Raw genomic sequence first — 20,578 nt, 5'->3', positions numbered from 1 at the left:
AATTATATGATTGTAATCAAAGGAACAAATGCGAATAAGATAAAGTAAATGTATATTCGTTTGAACGTTATTACTTGACTAAAATCATAATAAATATACACCAACATTTGCTTTATATATACACAGAGCATTAACATCTGAAAGTTTGTTGATTTTTGACCAAATTTAACGCACTTTGATTTTTGCACAGTGTTGTACTTAGCAAGAATTAAGCAAATCTGAAATTTCGGTATGAACATTTTTGTTTGCTATTAACAGTAAACTATAATATTCTGGAACCTATTGCTGTGCGAAAAAAAACTTTTATAGTAAAAAGTTTTCTTTTCATTATTCTACAGGTACTTTACCGTCCTATTGGTCAAACACTTATTTACAAAGAAAATCACAAAAATAGCAAGGTCATACATTTATCATAAAATCTATATTTAACATATAAGCAACATACTTTTAGATAAATACCCCCCCCCCCCCCCCCCCAAAAAAAAAAAGAACTCCAGCATTTTTGGCAATATCAGATCATGTATAATATCGTTATTATTTGTTATTATTAATTGCCACAGTTTTTTTTTATCGTTCTAGATTATGATCTTCTTTAAGACGATAATTCTCTATTGCTGGCCACTTACGTAAATGTTTAAGAAGTCGGGATTGTTCTACAAGTGCATTTATCTTTAAAAGGATCTAGAGCTGTAAGTGCAGTCATGTGATAACCATACACAGCTGATGATGATTCATGGGGTATCATGTGACATAGATGCAGCTACAAGTACGTCAGTACTTGCCAACTAAGCAGTGTAATTTTTCATTCAATAAATAGATCACTCATATCAATGATATGTGACTATAATGTTCTATATCAATAAACCATCATCATTGATGGATGCCATATTTCATTATTAGGAGAACTCTGCATTCATTCAAATAAAATTAAGTCAGCAAGCCTATCTAGCAGTCCAAAGGTCTCAGCTATTGTTAACAGCTTTTAAACCAATTCCTTCACACTTTATGATGGTGGAATTTTTTGTCAACTCTTGAACTTCAAATTTTGCCTGAAATATTAAACAGAATAAATATCTATATATTGGATTCAATATTGAATCACTCTAAATAGAATTTATGTTTCTTTAATAGAGCAATTTTACCATAAATTTAACATTTGTAACATGATACAATGTATGGGTACCTTCCTGATTGATTCATACCTTGGTCATCAAGGAAGCCACATGGATTGCAGTTTCAGTGTGGAGAGACATGGGTCCACAAAGGATTTCTGATTTCCCTTCAGCAAGGGCCATTAGGACAATCAACTGTAGGTAGGAAACATTGATTTATAAAAAAAAAACAATTGGATGTTGTTAGAGAGAGAGAGAGAGAGAGAGAGAGAGAGATGTGTGTGTGTGTGTGTGTGTGTGAGTACACTACAGTACCATTCTACAGGGCAGAAAGAGTTGTCTCACCTGATCTTGCAGGAACTCGTCCACACAGCCGCCATTGAACAGGTTATTGACCAACATCTCTCCTGCCTCCTGTCCCACTTTCTCTGCGGGTTTACCTGTGAAATTGGGTTACAATTATTAATCGTTAACTAGTTCAAAATATGATGTAGTGAGTGGTGCAAAAAAGTCTAATATTTTATGTAGTTCCCACTTGAAAAATAAGTTGCAACCCAATCTATTTGTATGAAATAACAGTCGTATATTTGAAAAACCAACATTAACAAGAAATAACATTGAAATGAGTATATTTATAACCTTGGTGACATTTGATCTTTTGACCTAAAAATCAATGGGTGTCAACCGAATGTCATTGCACACCAAATCATGTCAAGCCTATGATGTTTGGTGACTGTACAGCGAATAGCCACTGACCAACAGTTTGACATTTTAAGAGATATGTCTTCTTCTTCAAATGAGGTTGGCTGGGGATGGGTGGGTGTGGGTGGTGGTGGTGGTGTAAAAATAATATTTTAATTATATTTTTCGAAGTACCTTTCTTTCCTAGTGCTGATCCCGCCAGCAAACAGCCAGTGCTTGTCTCTGCTATTACTCTGCCAAAAAATTAATTAAATTCATCAACTTTTATTGATTTACTGCATTTATGATATTTGTTAAGTGTACTTAATTAAAACATTTATCACAAACGAATTTGTTCACAAATACATGTAGCATAACTCTAAGTAGTTAGCCCTTAGTGAATTCAATTTGTAACAATCTTCAAATATAAAGAAGATTTGTACTACTTACAGAATCCCACACCCACTTCCTATTCCCTGAGTTTCCTTGACAATGTCTACATTGATGGGGATTCCTCTGTAGTCCTCTGTTATGATTTCTCTGGCACACTCTGACATGATATGAGCTACCTGTTTAAAAGGCATTCAATATTCACATTTCAAATATTGTTACAAAATAGATAGCAGATAGAAGATAGCCCTGCCAACTGAAAGATTGAATTATGAATTGTTTTTCATGTTATAAAATCCAGATTCCAGAAAAATTGTGATGTACATGTATTTAAATAATAGCAAACTTAAAAACCTTTCGCTTCTAATTTTGTGTTCAAGATCCAAATGAACAATTATTCAGTGCAAAAAGCAGTATTCTGTACCTTTTTTGGTATGACCCCAGCTACAAATGATATTCCATACACTCTCGTGACTGTCCCTTGGTCCATCAGTGTGACCCCCCTGAGGCCAGCACTGGGGGTCACCTTTATGTTAACTTCTCCTCCTCCTTTAGGAAAGAATCCTCTAAAATTAAAAAGAAAACATTGACAATGAAATTTCCATGTTTCTTTCCTATCGTACCACTGAGAGCAAAATTACCATTCATAATAATTAATTCTATTGATCATATATGAAATCAATATGTAAAGTACATGTAAGAAAAAAAAATACTTTATCTAAAAATACTTAACAATAAGATGCAATTTAATAATTACAAATCTATGGCTGAATATTGCCTCTAAAACTCAATCAACATACTATAAACTAACTTTTTTTCACTACAACTTTATTTCGCTATTTGCAGTAGACAAAATGGTTTGCTGCAAATAAGTTTCACAATCAAGATATAGATTGTCTTGAAAATAATATAACAGAGGCATTTGAGAACTGATTTTCAGTGAGTAATATTCACGAGGATGAGGCTCTCATGCACCTTGCAAAAATTTGGTTTATGTACTAATATCATCTCCATTCAATTTAAACCAATATTGGCTTACCTTTTTTTAATATGACAATCAAAATGAAGTCCAAATTGTGCAGCAACTGGACGAAATACCTGCAATGAATCAATTCTGTATTACCTGACGAAATACCTGCAATGAATCAATTCTGTATTACCTGGTTGTTTTTTTTTAGTTACAATTAATCTGTCGAATTATAGTAAGAGAGAGAGAGAGAGAGAGAGAGAGCTACCATCATGGCAAAGTCAATTTGAGGAGCCATTTCAGCATTGGTTCCCCCTATCAATGTCATGTGTACATCTCCATCACTGAACAAACAGCATGGCACAGCGGCCTGCATCAGCAAACAAATACTCCTGGAGATAAAATATTGTTGGTTAATTCTGAATACCGGAACATTCTGTTGATTGTGAAGTGTTCAATACTATTAAGTGTTCATCAATACTTAATATGGATAATACTCTCATGTAAACTGTCAACGGACAACCAGAATATGCATATTCCTGTTCTCGTGTAAACATTACAATAACTGAACAATTATCAAAGACTATATATAAGTGACATAATTTCATACCCAGCAGTACCAGTGTCAGCTTTATATGATCCTGCCCTGACCTTGCCTGGGGTCAAGGTCACCTCTGTTGACCCTACAGCAGCATTCTCCAGCTTCCCTCCACAAATTTCTGCAACAAGCTGTAATCCTGTGAGATGTTGGGCTCTGGAAAGTCATAATGGACTGATCACTAATTAATATAACTCAGAAGAGTATATACAGTCGGAAAGTAACCCTGTGCTTGCTATATACTATTCGTATGAAGCAAATGGTGGATCTAGAGAAAACTATCGGTCCTTACACAAGCACTCACCTGAGGCCAGGTTTTTCCCTGCCAGCTCTTATTTTCTGGACACGTATTGGCTGGTTTAATAAACAACTCAACGTGGCAGCATTCCTTAGAATTTGTCCTCCCTGAACAAACATAGACAATTTTTATAAAATGTTCATAAACACACAAAATCCCCCATGACACGAAAATACACAGACTTTTAGAGACTTGGGGAATATGATACATGTACTACTATTGTAGTTGTGAGGTAGAAAAATTAAGTAAAATATTTACCCCCTCTAATACACTTCCATCTATATCTATAAACTGATGCTGTGCCATGTTGGTAAAATGTGATTTGAATGGATAAATATATTGCACAACAGTAACCAAACGTCGTCTGACAAATTGAAAATAAAACTCGCGCATGGGCATATCTTCGGGATCGAGAAACAGTTCTACTTTCATTTTAACTCGTCGTATTGCGACACACCTTGCAAGTTGAGATAGCCTATTGCTAGAACTAAATCTATGTTTTCTTGAAAAGTATGAATTAGAATATTTAAATGACGCTTGCATCCGTCGAGTTATATTCATTCATACAATAAATTATGAGCAAGGAGAACATCGAACCCGTGCGTCTGGCCACTGATGCCCTACAAGCACATGAAAGACTTCATCTTCACTTAAGGCAGAGCCACAGGCATACCAATGGTACTGTATTGTTTATTGAAGATAATATTGTGATGCCATGTTAAAGCAATTTGAAACACGAAACATTTTAAATCGCACCTTATCAAATAAACTGAGAATACAATACTGTCAACATGGTCAATAGCCTGAATCTAATGATGGTATGGTACAGACTGTTTAAATTTTGACATGTTTCCTCCAGTGTTTCAAAAGTCTGTCGACACCCTAGAACAGCTAAGGGAAATTAAGGGGGAGCTGGATGGATCGGCCAAGAATTTCGACAGTCCTCAAATATGTGATGACTGCCTGATCGAGCTGAAACAGCAGGTGCTTATGCACACACCCTCCTCTGTGACCTCAGACAACAGGGACAGGTTCAAAGATCTCATTAGCAAGACATTTGAAGGTAGATTTGTCAATCAGAAGTCAATGAAAACTGATATAAAGTAGAATTCAATACATGTATTAAATATTAAAATTCATATGGAAACAATTAATGATTGATTGTAATTAAGTACATAAATTCTAGCAAAGTAAGATTTAATGCAGTCAGATACATGTATAACATTATTTATGTCCCTGGATCAATGCAAGATTTGTTTACAAGCTAGGGAGTAGGGAATATAATAGGATTAGTAAATAACTTATGTAGATCTTTACTTAATATGTTTCAGGAATAGAAGTACTGTCAGCCGTCCTTCTGACCTGCCCCTGGTACCAGGCCAGTCAGGATGAACGTGGGGAGCAGGCTCGGCACAATGTTCTATTTATAGTTTACCTGTCACATGACCATCAGTTTTTAGCCCCAGTAAATCAGCACACCCTAAATGAAAAATTTGTTGAGGACAAGGTATATGTAGATCCTGCTAGAATCTTTGACATTAAAATGTAAAAGATTTATAGACTCGTATCTTTTGTAAAAAAAAGAAAAATCAATACTATTGAATTTTTGTCTGAAGTTAAAAAATTTACTGATTGGGATGTACCCTAATAACAATAAATTACCAATTCTTTAAATATTAGACATATGTCATTGACATTATATTGGAACACATTAGGGTTTTAAATGTCTTGACAGACAGTCTACACTTTTTTGCATGGCTCTAGGATGAAAGATACAAAATTTGTAAAAATTATAAATCAACAGAGATTCTACATCTATATGCAACAATACTTGCTTGAGTAAAAATCTAGACTTTTATGGGTCATGTAGGCCTGGAAAAGGAATTTGTTTTTTATGGATAAGGGATGACTGTATATTTTCAGGGCTGGCTGTATGCCATAGAGTTGTATCACTTTGTTCACTCCATTGCGAAGGGTAAGGCTAGATGTGTAGAGGTGCTATACTGTCCTGACTCTGCTCAGCTTATCCAAAAGGACCAGTGGAAACAACTGAAAAGTCAGCTGAACTACAACAAAGTCACAAGTAATCATAATTTGCTTCTTGAAGATGTACTGTAACTTTAAAGTACACGTTTATATGGGAAAAAATATTGAAAGATGGATCATACTAAATGGAAATAGCATTTTCTTTTAAAATATGAATTCTATGCAATTTTGAATTTCTTGAAGGTTCATTTTCATTAAACTACATGTACTTGATAAAAAATTCAATGCAATTTTATAAATACACTGTACGATTATTTTTTTCATTAAATGTTTTTGTAGAGCTGCGTGGGTATGTGGAAGCGTGCAAGGGTCAGTCCATCAGTGGCATAGGGAAGAAAGGAAAGGATGAAAAGTTTCGGCTGGTTGAATCCACCACATTTCATCAATTTTGTGATAGCTTCAGGTGTGTTGATTTGATACGTGAACGAGACTCTGCTACTGTAGCACTGTACAATGATTACTGTAAACCAACTATTATTTGCGACAACTTTATTTCGTGATTTCCTTGAGATGAACCAGTTTTTCTATTACAACTATATGGCAAATACTGGTCTGTGGCGAGAAATATTCGCCACCACGAGGCTCTAGTAAACCTCACAAAAATTTCTTACATGCGATTAAAAGTTGGTTTGCAATATGTATTTCTCTTTTTATTTCTCCATCTTGCTGTCTGTTGTCAGGTTGATGAACCATTTATACAATGTGTCAGCTGACTTCCCACCATGTACAGACGTCACAAAGATAACATGTCTTCCTGATATAGCCATGAAAGGGAAAGAACTCCTTCACAAACTCTATAAGGTAGGATTTAAATCCTTCTCCATACCTTGAAGTTGCATAAAGCTAAAATAAAATTATTGTTTGTTTGGAGTTGCCTTCCATCTCATTGAAATACCCCTGCTGATGAAAGTTTATTAGCAAATATTAAAGAACTTTTTTTCTATTATGGAGATTTTTATTTTTTACCAGTTTAATTGGTTAAACTTCAAGTGTGAAAAATAAAAAATGTTCCCTCCCTCCTACATGTAGGTCTAGGAACCTTCAGGCATCAATTTCAAACAAACAATTTTTTTAAGGATGGCCTAATGTAGGAGCAGTGGAATTATTATTCTGCTGTAGTGTGAAATTTTACATTTGTATTGAGTTTAAAAGAACATAAATATTGCAGGACCCAGACGTGTCAAAAAGAGACCTATTTGATGTACTAGTTCAATGGAGGGATTCTGTAACAGAGGATCTGAAAAGTGTACAGTACACTGATCAACTGGAGGTAGATGAAATCATTTCAAAATGGCAATTAGAAACCAGATTAAAAGGAAGACAGCTCAATGTGCCAAAAGGTAATGTATACTAGTAGAGATTTTAAATAGTCAGCAAAAAAAAAATTCACAATGGATTTTTAAAAAATAATATTGAATTCAAATGACGGATTGTATAGTACATGCATTGATCCATTTGTTTTTGTGTTTAGTGTTACCAGATGAGCATTCTTCATTGACCACCCAAATGCAAGAAATAGGAGGACAGGTTGCTAAGTTACAACCAGAACAAATCATTCTGATCGCCCAGGCTGGAAGTCACATGTACGGCTTAGCCACGCCTACTAGTGACGTAGACTTCCTGGTGATCTATGCAGAACCCTCTCAGGTTTGATTTGTAACAGTTATTACATAGCTATATTGTAACAGTTATTACATAGCTATACTGTACAGTTATTACATAGCTGTATTGTAACAGTAAAACATAGCTATACTGTACATGTTTGTGTGAATATAGATCAGTTCTCAAACTTTTCTTAGGAAATTTATAAAACCTTTCATTTCAATCCATAGTTGTATTGTAATACATTTATTTATTTATACAATGTGTAGATGTTCATGTTGAAAAGATAATGGTTTAGTTTTATAAGATGATAGAAATTGAATTTATTTTATGAATTTTCAATGTCATCACGGATATATCGTGGTCACTGACCGTAAACTGTACACATATCAATTTGTGTATTTACTTGTTGAAGAGATGTCTGTAAAACCTAGTACATATGTAATGGTAAACAAAGTGGAATAAGGTCAGGTCTACTCTCAGTGTTTTCTTAACTCTTTTCTATTTATTTCCAGAAGGTGCTGGGCAGATGTAAAGAAATAAAGGATAACTTTGAGAGCAGAGGGCCCTCCAAGCTTCTGGAGTATGGTGCCTATGAAGCTAGACTCTTTGGTGAAATGCTATTGAAAGGAAGTGTCATCATTTTAGAGGTAAATGATGGTAAAATGTATATATTTAATTTATGTGTTATATATGATATTCATCATTATAACATTAATAATTGGTAATACCAATATACCATATGAACTCCAAGGACTCTGAACTGTGGTGTAATATGATATACAGTGTTTTGATGATTAAATGCAATACATATATTTCTATATGAAAATCTATTGGATATAAAAATGAATGCATCTTGATACAATACACAGAATTGAATTTTGTATTTGTATATTTTCTTGTATACTTACAGCTAGTTTTTGGAGACAATCATAATTATATGAGCCCTATGTGGAAGGTACACATTTTAATATACTAGTACATGTATGATACTTGTAATTAGATATTGCATTTTGTTCACCCACATTTCTATTATCATTGAATCCTCTTTGTTTTGTTTGTTTCAAGGAGTTAGTAAAGCAGAGAAAATGCTTTGTGACAGAAAAGGGAATTCAGCAGTATTTAGGGCTGATACAAAACAATTATAAAATGTTAGATAAAGAGAGGGAGGTAGCTGCAAAGGAAAGGAAGCTTTTATACCAGGTTTGTACTGGCTAAATCTTGTAGTGTTCTCCTAAGGAAAGGTGAAATCAGATAGTTTTCATAATCATGTACATGTATCACATTTATATATGAAGAGAGTTTTCAGTTGTTTATTGATTTCTTAGACATTCTTGTGTATGAAACTTGATGCATTCATTGGCGTTACTACCTCATTATGATTCAACATGTACATGTAATACTAATTTCAACCTAAGCCATATGTGGTACTTATTCTTTGAGTTTATAAAAATCATAGTTTGATTAACATTTTGTTAGAGTGTATCAGGTTTTCATGAAATTGTCCTTATTCCAGATATTCCATAAGTCTGATGCCGTAGAGAGAATGATGAATGGAGATATACCCAATGTCCGGTGTACAGGCGAACTCAGGGAATTTATAATGAATATCAGAACACGGCCATTAGAGGTTTGTTACAGAATGATGTTCTATATGGCAATAAATAAAATTAATACTAATAAAACTGTCATTTATAATATGATTAGATTGTTAAAAAGTAGATTTTGGTGTTCCTTACTGTATGGTTGGTACAGTACCAACCAGACCCAATCTAACACCAGAGCAGACCCCAACTAAATCCTGGTTTTACCGGTACCGTTGGGGTTAATTTACTCGGGGTACGATTTTTGGAAATTTGCATCCACTGGAAGTTTACTTTTGGTCCACTGGGGTAACTTTGGGTTTACTCAGGGGTTGCTTTTGAGGTCCACTTTACTCACTGAGGTGTGAAGCAGACCCGTCTTTTATCTTACCATCTTACCGCCTGTAATCCCTTCCCCTTGTACCGGTATATTCCAAATACACATGAAGCACCTGCCTCTGATCAGGGTTTACTCTCTGTGTCCACTCTGGGTTTACTTTTGGTTTACTCAGGGTTAACTCTTGGTCTGATCTTGTAAACCCAGAGTAAACTCCAAGCAGACCTCAAATGTAAACCCAGGGTTTAGCTGAGGTCTACTTTCTGTTGTGGTGGATCTGATCTGTACTGTATGTAGTTAATGAAGGAGGATGGATTGTCAAAAGATTACAAATCAGATATGAGACAAAGGATAGCTCAAAATAGGTTACGTGTGACATTAATATGTGTCATGACTTTGACCCTGCAACTCTTGTATAGGTAAAAATCAAATATTTATCAATTTTCCTTAAACACTGTAAAATACACATGTACATGTATGTCCAATTCAGTAAGTTGTGATTTAAAAACATGATATGCTTTTATGTGGAAAATTCCAGTTTAAACATACTGCTTTGCGGTGAAATTCAAATTTTTAAAATAAAGGTGTCTAAGTAGCGTAGTGGACAATGCAACCGCTTTTCACCGCTGCGACCCGAGTTCGATCCCCGTGATCAACAGTGGTTGTACAAATGTATGTGATAGGGTATGGTGGTCGCCCGGTTGGACACGTGGGTTCTCTCCGGGTACTCCGGCTTCTTCCCACACCAATGACCCCCTCGCGCTAACATCCGTGCCAACTAGAGATATTAATATAAGTTGTAGAACTTGCTTATCAATCGTTGTAAAATAGATAAAGGTCAGTTTTTTTTAAAATAAAGATTGTTTTGTTGATGGAGGCAAAGGTCATTTTATTATTTGGTCTATAACTTTTTTGAAGAGAGGTGTGGGCATTTTGATTTGTGTATTTGCATAAAGAATGTTCAAGTGTCATATCAATACGTAATTTTTAAACATAGTTTTTTTCTTTGTACATGTAGTACATGAAATTAACCTCATTTTGTTTTTAAAATAAAGATAACCTGACCTGGAGTGTGGATTTTTTCTTTGTAAAGTTCAGCTCTAATTGGATTTGTTATGTTTTAGAATGAATATGACCGCAATGTTCTGCTTACAAAGGCCAAACAAAAGATTGATGGACTTCTGACAAGTCTCGCAGCCAGGAAAACTCGTCTGAAAGAGAACATGGATTTCTGTGCAGTGACTGAGTGGTTACTACGTGTCCGAGGTCTGAACTGTCCCAGTGTCTGAGGCATTGTGTAGGTTACAGTGGATATTGAAAATATTAGTCCATGTACTGGTATATATCATGATTCAAAACTTAAACAATGAAATGAAATTCTGTGGCTCCAGTATTCAATATTCATTGAATACCACCAAATTTCGGGAATTTCATTGTTGTGTTAATCCATGAAATTAAATTATCATCAAAGGGGAATATTTAATAACACTTTATGTATTGATGGGGTCATTGTCCATGAATTTACGTATCCTTGAAACTTCGATTTTCATCGAATCCACAAACACTGGCTCCCATGATTATTGATAAAATCACAGAATCGGAATATGTTTAGTGCAATAAATTCTACCCTATTTGTATAGTCTGAAATGTTCATATTTGTTTCAGACAAACTAAAGGGTTTTTGAGGAACATGCTTATAAATGTACTTATATTTTCAATTTCTGTTATAAATTATTGTTTTGTATTTTTTTGATAGACTTTAAATAGATTTATCTTTTATATTTCTTTTTCTTTTAAATAGTATCATTATAAATTCATATCAAAGACTGTTTTTGAATGATTAACTTTAAATTATCATATTAACAAGCATCATACACATTAATTTAACTTTAATTTACTAGCCAAGGCTAAGAGAATAGTTTTGGGTAGAGTGTTGGGAGAGAAAATGGAAAAAATAAAAGAAACGCCAAAAAAAAACCCAGGTTTTTTTTTTATCAATATATTAGTCAACTGCAACAAACAACGATAAAAAAGAACGTTATATGTAAATTTTCATTTTGTACAAACTCTAGGGGTTTCATTATGTGCCAGACAAACTTGGTCTAACCCAGTAGAAATTTTCACTTTTGAGGCAATATCCAAAAACACACACAGACAAACTGGCCAATGGTTTTGTTCATCAATGTTTGTTTATTTTTTTAATCAAATTTTCTATTGGTCTTTTTTTCCCTTTCCGTCCACGGGAATATAGTATTCTCTTAAAAAAACGTACATGAAATAAAGTCAAATTTAATATCAGTTTTGGTTAAATGGGTCAATATTTGGCTGTGTACTCCGGTGGGGCGTTGCTGATGGGGGGTGGGCTGGCAACTGGGAACCAGGCCTGCTCCTTTGTCCTCCCACCAATGGACGGGGTGTAATCCCGGCCCAGGGAGTGAGTGTTCTTCTCGGGATTCAGCTCAGTGCGAGAGTCGCTAATCTTCTTCTTGCAGCATTTCACGCGAATTATGCTGTAAAAGATGAAGGAATAAATACAACCTGTATTTTTTTTTTCAAAGTTGACCAAAAAAAATCGAATTGATTTAAGAGGGTTAGATGGTCTTTTCCATTTTTAAGACTAGATGTATTATAATACATGTACATGTACATGTACTCATAATTTTGAGAGGAAGAGTTCTGTATGATCAGATAATATTCAAATTTTATTTACAATATGTGGGGGTTTTTTTTTGGGGGGGGGGGTATTAAGTAAAAGTTTATGACCTAAGAAAGCGTATCAACAATTTTAAGGTAGAATTGATGTGTACTAATTGACCACCCAGCCTCCTTATTATACTACATACCAGCCGACGACGATGCCGACGACAGTCAGGACGACGACAAGGATGACGATTTTGACGATCATCGAGTGACGCTTCTTCCGGTGACAGTCGTCCTTGTCCTTCCTGTTGGATTTCTTGTCACAGTCATCATCGTCGTCATCTCGTTCTAGATATTAAGAAAAAGAAGGCGATAATGATATGAAGATGTGTACATCATAGATTCACAATCATTTAGTAATTATGTTTATGTATTATTTATGATGGCACAATTTCCCCCAACAGTGAACGAAATGTTGCATACACTGATCCAGATATTTGTAAAAGGGATGGGGGGGGGGGGGGGTCGCGGGATACATTTGTTTGTCAAAGGGTTGGGGGGGGGGGGGGGGGGGTCGTTACTAAATGAATTTAATGATTTTGAATTTTAGAGGGAGGAGGGTTTTGGTTCCCACTGATATTACCCTTAGATCCGCGCATGTTTTGAGATTGATCTGCTAGCTGCCTGAATGAATAGATTACCTGCTTTTATGCAGACCTTCCCCGACCCCCCGGAGGTAACTGTGCAGCACTTGTCCCCAGCTGTGGAGCACTGAGTGTCATCGGTACAGGTCGGCAGGGAGCCGTTCGATCCCGTGGCGGGAACCGTATCCGGGCATTCTACAGACAAACAAAAAGTGAAATTATGTATAGTGATATTCAGTATTTAAATAGAATAAAACATCTTTACACTCAAAATGAAAAGCTGATAAGTAACTTCTTTTTATTTTCAAAATAAGAATTATTTATTCTTAAGTATAAGTCTTAAGTTCTTTATAAGTATTTTCAAATAAGAAAAAGATTACACATACAAGAGCCTTTATTGTGTGTAAAGAACGTTGGTAAAATGTTTGCAACTAAAATGAAAAATGATAGCGAAAATGCCTTTCAAATGGTTGTGATTCTTACCTAGGTGAGAAGATGCAGCAATCTCACCTGAAAAATATCAATGTATACATGCAAAATACAATTTATATTAGAAATTCATTTCTAAAATTAATTTGTAGGTTATTCAATTTCTCTTTTGTTTTCAGATAGAGATATACATTTCCATTTGAAAAAAAATCGATAAATTAAAATGTATCTTTTAATACTTACCGACAAGGAAAATAATCACACAGAAAGCGAGTGTTTTAAACTCCATGCCTTACGGATATCTCCCGCGTAATGATAGACTATGCTAACAAGCTAGATTTCAAAATTACCCGAATACACGATCAACAGAAAAAATTCTTTGTTAATGTATTGACAGTCTTTAAGGTTCACGGATTAAAAAGGACAACTTCGTGCCTCCGATAAATCGTTTACCATTATACATTCATCAATGGGTCTTTAAAAAGATTTTAAAGCATATATTCCAACTTCGTGCGATTAGGCAAATAGTTCTTAATTTATACACTGATCGATTATACAAATAATGCTGCCTATCGGCGTTTGAATCGTCCTTGTTCGGAAAATCACGTAATTTTTTAATGAGGTTATATCTATTGGGTAGTTTGATAAAAATCGATGTTGTAATAGTTGAATACAAAGAAGTCATTGTTATTCCACTGAATGTATGATAAGCATCCATTTATTATTTAAATGCGGGTTCAATATGATGCAGGAAAAGCTTGATTTTTTCCTTAACATTTGAGTACTCTAAAATGGAATACTTTATGTTGTTTAAATTTACTATATTGGCGATTGGACAAATGTTCCGCGAAAATTTAGTCATTGTGAATACATTGTCATGTGATTTCAAATTTTTATCACCTAAAATCATCTAGCCTGTAATAATTAATAATTACCAGGTCTTGCATTTATCTCAAGGTCACAGTAGCACTTGCTTAACTATTGCTGTCTGTCGTCAATCCTACGTTAGGCGTCGTCCGTCGTTAGTTACTTATTAATTAAATAATAATAACGAACATGACAACATACATTCTTCCCTGGAATGCTTAGACACATGTAACACCCACCCCCACCCCCCACCCCCCCCATATCATTTTTAGTGTTTGTCTTCTTGCAGACAAACTAGAGGTTATAAAGAGCCAGAAGGTCTCTGTCGCAATAAAAAATTCATAGCCCCTCTGATTCAGGTTCTTGGTTTTAAGGCGGCACAATACACTGTACAATGCATTATACACAATCTTCTACTCTAGCTAGGGCATCTTACAGGCAACAAAATGCGTGTTTATGATATAGGTAGAGATGCTTGTAAAACTACACGTAGTTCGTAGTTCCAATAGAAGCTTGTTTCTGACCATTGGCATAATAAGTCTGATTGGTCATCTACACTGCACATAGCATTGCAATTTATTGCAACCCCCCCTCCCCCTATCATTTTTAGCCGGGCTCTGCTGAAAACAGAGTCCTGGCTATAGGCAGGCAAATCGCCAATGTTACTATAAATAGCACAAATAAACAAAAAACCAAACAGCGTCAAGGTAAAGCTTCCGCTATACCAAATAGTTACACAAAGAGCCACGTTTTGTCAAAAGTGTTGGCATTTTGTTTCTTTTTTTTAAATTTCTTATGAATTGTCTCTCTTTTTTAGTTTTCTTATTAATAACGTGCTTTTAAAACATTACTATGCATTTTTGACACATACAATGCGCATGAATTTCCATGAACTTCTTTGCTGCGCGATGAAGAAACGGGGATTGAATATATAATGCTTGTTGCAAAATTCAAGGCAGCAACTGTTAAACTTTTTAACTTCTACTAGACAGACATATTTTTTGTTTATAGCAGCTTACAAAATTTGGTCGCTCTCTGATGCTTTGCCGACATTAAAAGCATGAGAGAGAAAGAGAGAGAGAGAGAAAGAGAGAGAGATTGAGATTTTCAGTCTTTACTACACAATATGCATAAAGACACACCAAAAGAGCCCGGCTTTCAGTACTTCAGTACTTTGATTAGTCTTTGTCTTCTTGCAGACAAACTAGAGGTTATAAAGAGCCAGAAGGTCTCTGTCGCAATAAAAAATTCATTTCCCCTCTGATTCAGGTTCTTGGTTTTAGGGCGGCACAATACACTGTATAGACAACACAGTGACAATGCATTATACACAATCTTCTACTCTAGCTAGGGCATCTTACAGGCAACAAAATGCGTGTTTATGATATAGGTAGAGATGCTTGTAAAACTACACGTAGTTCGTAGTTCCAATAGAAGCTTGTTTCTGACCATTGGCATAATAATTCTGATTGGTCATCTACACTGCACATAGCATTATAATTTGTTGCTTTATGACGGTGTAATGAAGAATAATGACCCCCGTAGAATAATGACCGGGGGTCATTTTTCGACGTTGAATAATGACCCCCCGGTCATTATTCTACGCAGAAAAATGACCCCCCGGTCATTATTCTACGTAGAAAAATGACCCCTTTGCCTGAAGAATAAGTGTCATTTTCATGAAAATGAGCACACTCCACATGAAGAAAAGTGACCCCTGTAGAATAATGACCCCCTTGCAGATTAAATTTTTTTCAGTATATTTTTTAGTATTTTTAAAATAGTCTTTACTTTATTGTAATTTTACAGTTTACAGAAAGTAACAGAAATTATAATTCATATTCAAATAAACTTAAAGTGAAAGAAGGGGTATAGCTTAGAAAAATAAAAATCCTTCCGTTATAACAAGACATTGACGTATTGCATCGAGGTATGGTTGACATCTTAAAGGGGCATGGTCACGTTTTAGCAAAAAAAAAATAAAAAAATTTCCGATCTTAATGTTCACGATGCTTTAGTAAGGCATTTTTAATAGGCAACCAATATTTGAGTGTCATTCGTTGAGTTATAAGCAAGTTACAGAGCTTGCAATTCTTTGCTATGTAAACAAAGCTTTTGTTTACATTTTGAATGTTGAAGTGAAAATTCTAATTTTAGACCTAATGAATGTGTTAAACGTAAGGAACTGTCTATTTATGCTTAAAATGAATAAGAAGATAGACAAATCAGCTTGAAAATATATTTAATTCAGGTTGAAAGATATAACAACGTTTTATCGAGCACGTGGTTTGCTATTTATAGTTTGTTTACTAGGGGTGGTTTACGCGTAGTAATACTGGTTAGACCAGTTATTAGGGCATGACTGGTATGCTTTGTGATTTTAAGTTATTCGAGCTCAAGACTTAGCGCTGTTTACACGCTTTGCAATGTCGGACTCTGAAAGCGTTTTGTTGGGCGGGGACACCGACAAAAATTCTTCAACTCCAGCCGCCGATATATCGGACACTTTCAACCTATTTAAGTGTTACTTGGATTCTTCGCTAAACTCGTTCAAGAAGGAGCTTTTTGACAACCAAGAAGGTAGAGAAATTGATTTAGAGAAAAAACTTAAAAAAGATATAGCGTCTTCATTAAAGAGTCCGGGCAATAAAATACAGTTTGAATTCAATGAAGAAATCATCGCAGATTTGCAAAAGTTAAAGAAAAAAGTAAAATCTAAGAGTGAGTGCGAAGCATTCGATAGCATCATAACAAAGTTGTCTAAAAGAAATAAACTTATCCGTATAGCAGACAATTCTCCAGCAGGGTGGGCCACAGTTCATCAATATGAGCACAACGACATCGCCTCTGATTCGGACGATGACAAAAAACTACGACAGGCAGAAAACAGAGCTTTGCGTGCTATTAAAGAGAAGAAGAGGTTCCAGCCCTACAAACCACGCCCGTCCGGCTACAGCGCTCCTCAGCCTGCTACTGGCAGTATTCCTTCCGCTGCTGCTGGAAGTCAACAGCAGCTTTTTCGTGGCTTCGGGAAACGCCGTGAACCATCTTCCTACGACATCTGTTTCCACTGCAAGTCAGTCGGGCACTGGAGGAAACACTGTCCCCTGTTCAGCGCCGCCAATCAGTCAAGCGGTTCGGGATCAGTCAGTAAATGATAAGTATGACGATTTTGATTTCATGGCTTATGAAAGTTTCTGTAATTTGAAAGAAAATGATATCATATCTGAACATCAAATCTATTTGAAAAATTTAGAAAGCTTTAGAGATTCTAAAGGTGTAAAGCATCGGTTAAGAAATGCAGTACAATTTTGGAAGAGTATAAATGCATCTGACTTCATTATCAGTACTATTAGCACTGGCTATGTAATTCCATTTATTATGCCACCAAAAGAAATGTACATGAAAAATAATAAGTCTGCCATATTCAATGCTGAATTTGTTTCTGACACTGTTTCAGAATTGTTACTTTCAAGTTGTATTATACAAGTTCCTTTCATACCTGTTGTGGTAAATCCGTTAAGTGTAGCAATGAACAGTTCTGGTAAGAAGAGGTTAATCCTTGATCTGAGTGTTTTGAACAAGTTTGTAAGAAGAGACAAAGTAAAATTTGAAGACTGGAAAATAGCATTGCAATATTTTCAAAAAGGGTTTCATATGTTTAAATTTGACCTTAAGTCTGGTTATCATCATATAGATATTTGCTCAGCACAACAAACTTTTTTGGGTTTTTCTTGGAATAATTTATTTTATGTATTTACAGTTTTGCCTTTCGGTCTTTCTTCGGCACCTTATATTTTTACAAAGTGTTTACGACCAATGGTGAGATACTGGAGGCAGTCGGGTGTCAACATTGTGTTGTATTTAGACGATGGCCTGGGATTGGCTGAATCATACGAGAAAGGGGTATCTGATAGCCTTTTCGTTAAAGATTCCTTAGAAAAGGCTGGGTTTTTGGTAAATTTGGAAAAGTCTATTTTTGAACCTTGTCAAATGTTAGAATGGCTAGGAATGATATGGAACACTAACATGTTTTGTTTGTCTATTCCAGAGAGACGTATACAAGATTGTAAGAGCACTTTAGCAGATTTGTTTCATAGATTACCAAAAATTACTGCAAGACAATTGGCTCAGTTTACGGGCAAGGTTATTTCTATGGGACCAGTGATCGGTAACATTAGTAGACTTTTGACAAGAAAGTGTTATGAAATTATCGAGTCCCGATTTGCATGGGATAGTTGGATTAGATTTGATAGTTCACATGAGTTTTTGCAAGAACTTTCGTTCTGGTCGAAGAATTTGGACATGTATAACTGTCGTTTTATGAAAGATTATTCTAAATCAATTGCTATTTTATGCACAGATGCTAGTTCAGTAGCTGCAGGAGCTGTATGTCAATTATCAGGTACACACAAGTACTTTCACAGTAATTTTTCAGAAGTAGAGAGTGCACAAAGTTCCACCTGGCGAGAACTTAAGGCAATTCAGCTTGCTTTATTTTCGTACAAAGAAAACCTTAGTGGGAAGTCTGTGAAAATATTGACTGACAGTAAAAATTGTGTTTCAATTGTCCAAAGTGGCAGCACGAAGAATGATTTACATGTAATTGCTCTTTCTATTTTTCATTTGTGTTTGCAGAGAAAAATTTCGTTAGATATTGCATGGATTCCCAGAGAAATGAATGAAACGGCAGATTATTTAAGTAAATTAGTGGATTACGATGATTGGTCTGTATCTGATGAATTTTTTGAATTTATGAATAATATGTGGGGCCCTTATACAGTGGACAGATTTGCAAATTATCTTAATAAGAAATTACCTAGATTTAACTCTTTGTTCTGGAATCCTGGTACTGATGCAGTTGATTGTTTTTCTCAAGATTGGAGTTCAGATAATAATTGGCTAGTGCCACCTATTCATTTAGTAATGAGAAGTTTAAGGCATCTTATGTATTGCAGATCACGAGGTACTTTGATCGTTCCTTATTGGCCATCGGCGCCGTTTTGGTCTATGATTTTTGGACCGGATATGACATATAGAAGTTATGTAACAGATGTTATTCAGTTTAATGATGTAAGAGATATTTTGTGCAGAGGCACGTCTAAGAACTGTATATTTGGGACTGAAAAATTTCATGGTTCTTTATTGGCTGTTAAACTTTGTTCTGTATGAGCAGATTTGAACATGGTCCTAGTACTGTTGTACTGAGTGATGTGGTTAGATGCTTGAATCGTGCATTTGTATGTATCTGTTGTATATATTTTATGCTATTGCAGAATGACGACTGATGAGATGATATTGTGTAAGACACGGTCCTAAGAGCATTAGGCATTAGTGACATGGTCTTGGAATTTGTTTTTGACATGGTCCCTGTTATGGACAGAGCGACATGGTCAAAATTTGAAATAAAATAATGTGAGGGACTAACAAATGTTTCCGTGTTTACATTTTTCAGATGTTTTCCAAACAGGAAGATGGGCCTCAATTCAGACATCGGGGGAAAATTTGGCGGACCTGAAATTCTTCTGTGAAAAATCCAAATCTGAAAGTACTTTTCGTAAATATCGGTATGCCTTTAATTCATGGATAAAGTGGTGTTATTCGCAAAGTCCTAAAGTGCAACACTTCCCTGCTTCTGATTTCAACGTTTCCATATATTTGATTAATTTATCAAAACAATTTAACTCTGTTGCAAAAGTTAATGAAGCCTTTTATGCCATTTCTTGGGCTCATGAAATTTCAGGAACACAAAATCCTTGTCATTCATCATTAGTCGTTTCAGTTTTGGAGGGAGCTCGCCGCTTAAGTGCTAAACCTGTTACCAAGAAAGAACCAATAACTTCAAAAATTTTACAGCAAATAGTGAATCGTTACGGGACCGGAAGTAGCAGTTTACCAGACATTCGAATTTCATGTATGTGTCTATTAAGTTATGCAGCTTTTTTACGTTTTTCAGAACTGGTCAACTTAAAACGCTCTGACATTACATTTTATGAGGACCATCTTTCTTTGTATATCTCTAAGAGTAAAACAGATAAATATAAGACTGGGAGTAATGTAATAGTTTCTAAAACAAATAATGTTACTTGTCCGTATGGTATGTTACAATTGTATTTGAAAATTGCTGACATTGCTTCGGATTCTGATTGTTTTATTTTCAGGGCGTTATCATTTTGTAAAAAATCTGGTAAATATAAATTAAGAAATTCTGGACCATTGTCTTATAGTAGAGCAAGGGAATTATTACTTAATGCTTTGGAAAGTGTTGGTGTGGATAAGTCCAAATTTGGTCTTCACAGTTTAAGGTCAGGGGGCGCTACTGCGGCTGCTAATGCTGGTGTGAGTGACAGACTGTTTAAGAAGCACGGCAGGTGGCGATCTGAC

General features: G+C 35.2%; 3 protein-coding genes across 3 annotated transcripts; 1 reads left to right on the top strand and 2 right to left on the bottom strand.

Moving 5' to 3' along the window:
- Positions 1-471: 471 nt before the first annotated feature.
- On the bottom strand, positions 472-4,612 carry LOC128165180 (RNA 3'-terminal phosphate cyclase-like). The gene is made up of 11 exons (XM_052829432.1): positions 4,305-4,612; positions 4,053-4,153; positions 3,761-3,904; positions 3,419-3,542; positions 3,223-3,281; positions 2,608-2,749; positions 2,244-2,362; positions 1,989-2,047; positions 1,458-1,552; positions 1,203-1,307; positions 472-1,049 (listed from the first exon to the last, which is right to left on the bottom strand). Exons 1-11 carry the CDS (start codon positions 4,605-4,607, stop codon positions 963-965), a joined length of 1,338 nt encoding a protein of 445 aa, XP_052685392.1. The 5' UTR covers positions 4,608-4,612; the 3' UTR covers positions 472-962.
- On the top strand, positions 4,587-11,811 carry LOC128165179 (uncharacterized). Its single transcript, XM_052829431.1, has 13 exons — positions 4,587-4,724; positions 4,906-5,109; positions 5,378-5,553; positions 5,970-6,129; positions 6,372-6,495; positions 6,773-6,893; positions 7,261-7,432; positions 7,564-7,739; positions 8,210-8,344; positions 8,608-8,652; positions 8,763-8,897; positions 9,211-9,324; positions 10,739-11,811. Exons 1-13 carry the CDS (start codon positions 4,622-4,624, stop codon positions 10,901-10,903), a joined length of 1,830 nt encoding a protein of 609 aa, XP_052685391.1. The 5' UTR covers positions 4,587-4,621; the 3' UTR covers positions 10,904-11,811.
- On the bottom strand, positions 11,785-13,787 carry LOC128165182 (uncharacterized). The gene is made up of 5 exons (XM_052829435.1): positions 13,571-13,787; positions 13,382-13,408; positions 12,956-13,093; positions 12,458-12,602; positions 11,785-12,124 (listed from the first exon to the last, which is right to left on the bottom strand). The coding sequence occupies exons 1-5, from the start codon at positions 13,614-13,616 to the stop codon at positions 11,929-11,931; spliced, it is 552 nt and encodes a 183-aa protein (XP_052685395.1). The 5' UTR covers positions 13,617-13,787; the 3' UTR covers positions 11,785-11,928.
- Between the last annotated feature and the right edge of the window lie 6,791 nt (positions 13,788-20,578).

The sequence above is a fragment of the Crassostrea angulata genome, chromosome 10 (genome assembly GCF_025612915.1).
Source record: "Crassostrea angulata isolate pt1a10 chromosome 10, ASM2561291v2, whole genome shotgun sequence".
In the NCBI taxonomy this organism is placed as follows: Eukaryota; Metazoa; Mollusca; class Bivalvia; order Ostreida; family Ostreidae; genus Magallana; species Magallana angulata.
Note: the sequence above shows the minus strand (reverse complement) of the source record. Positions and strands in the feature narration are given on the sequence as shown.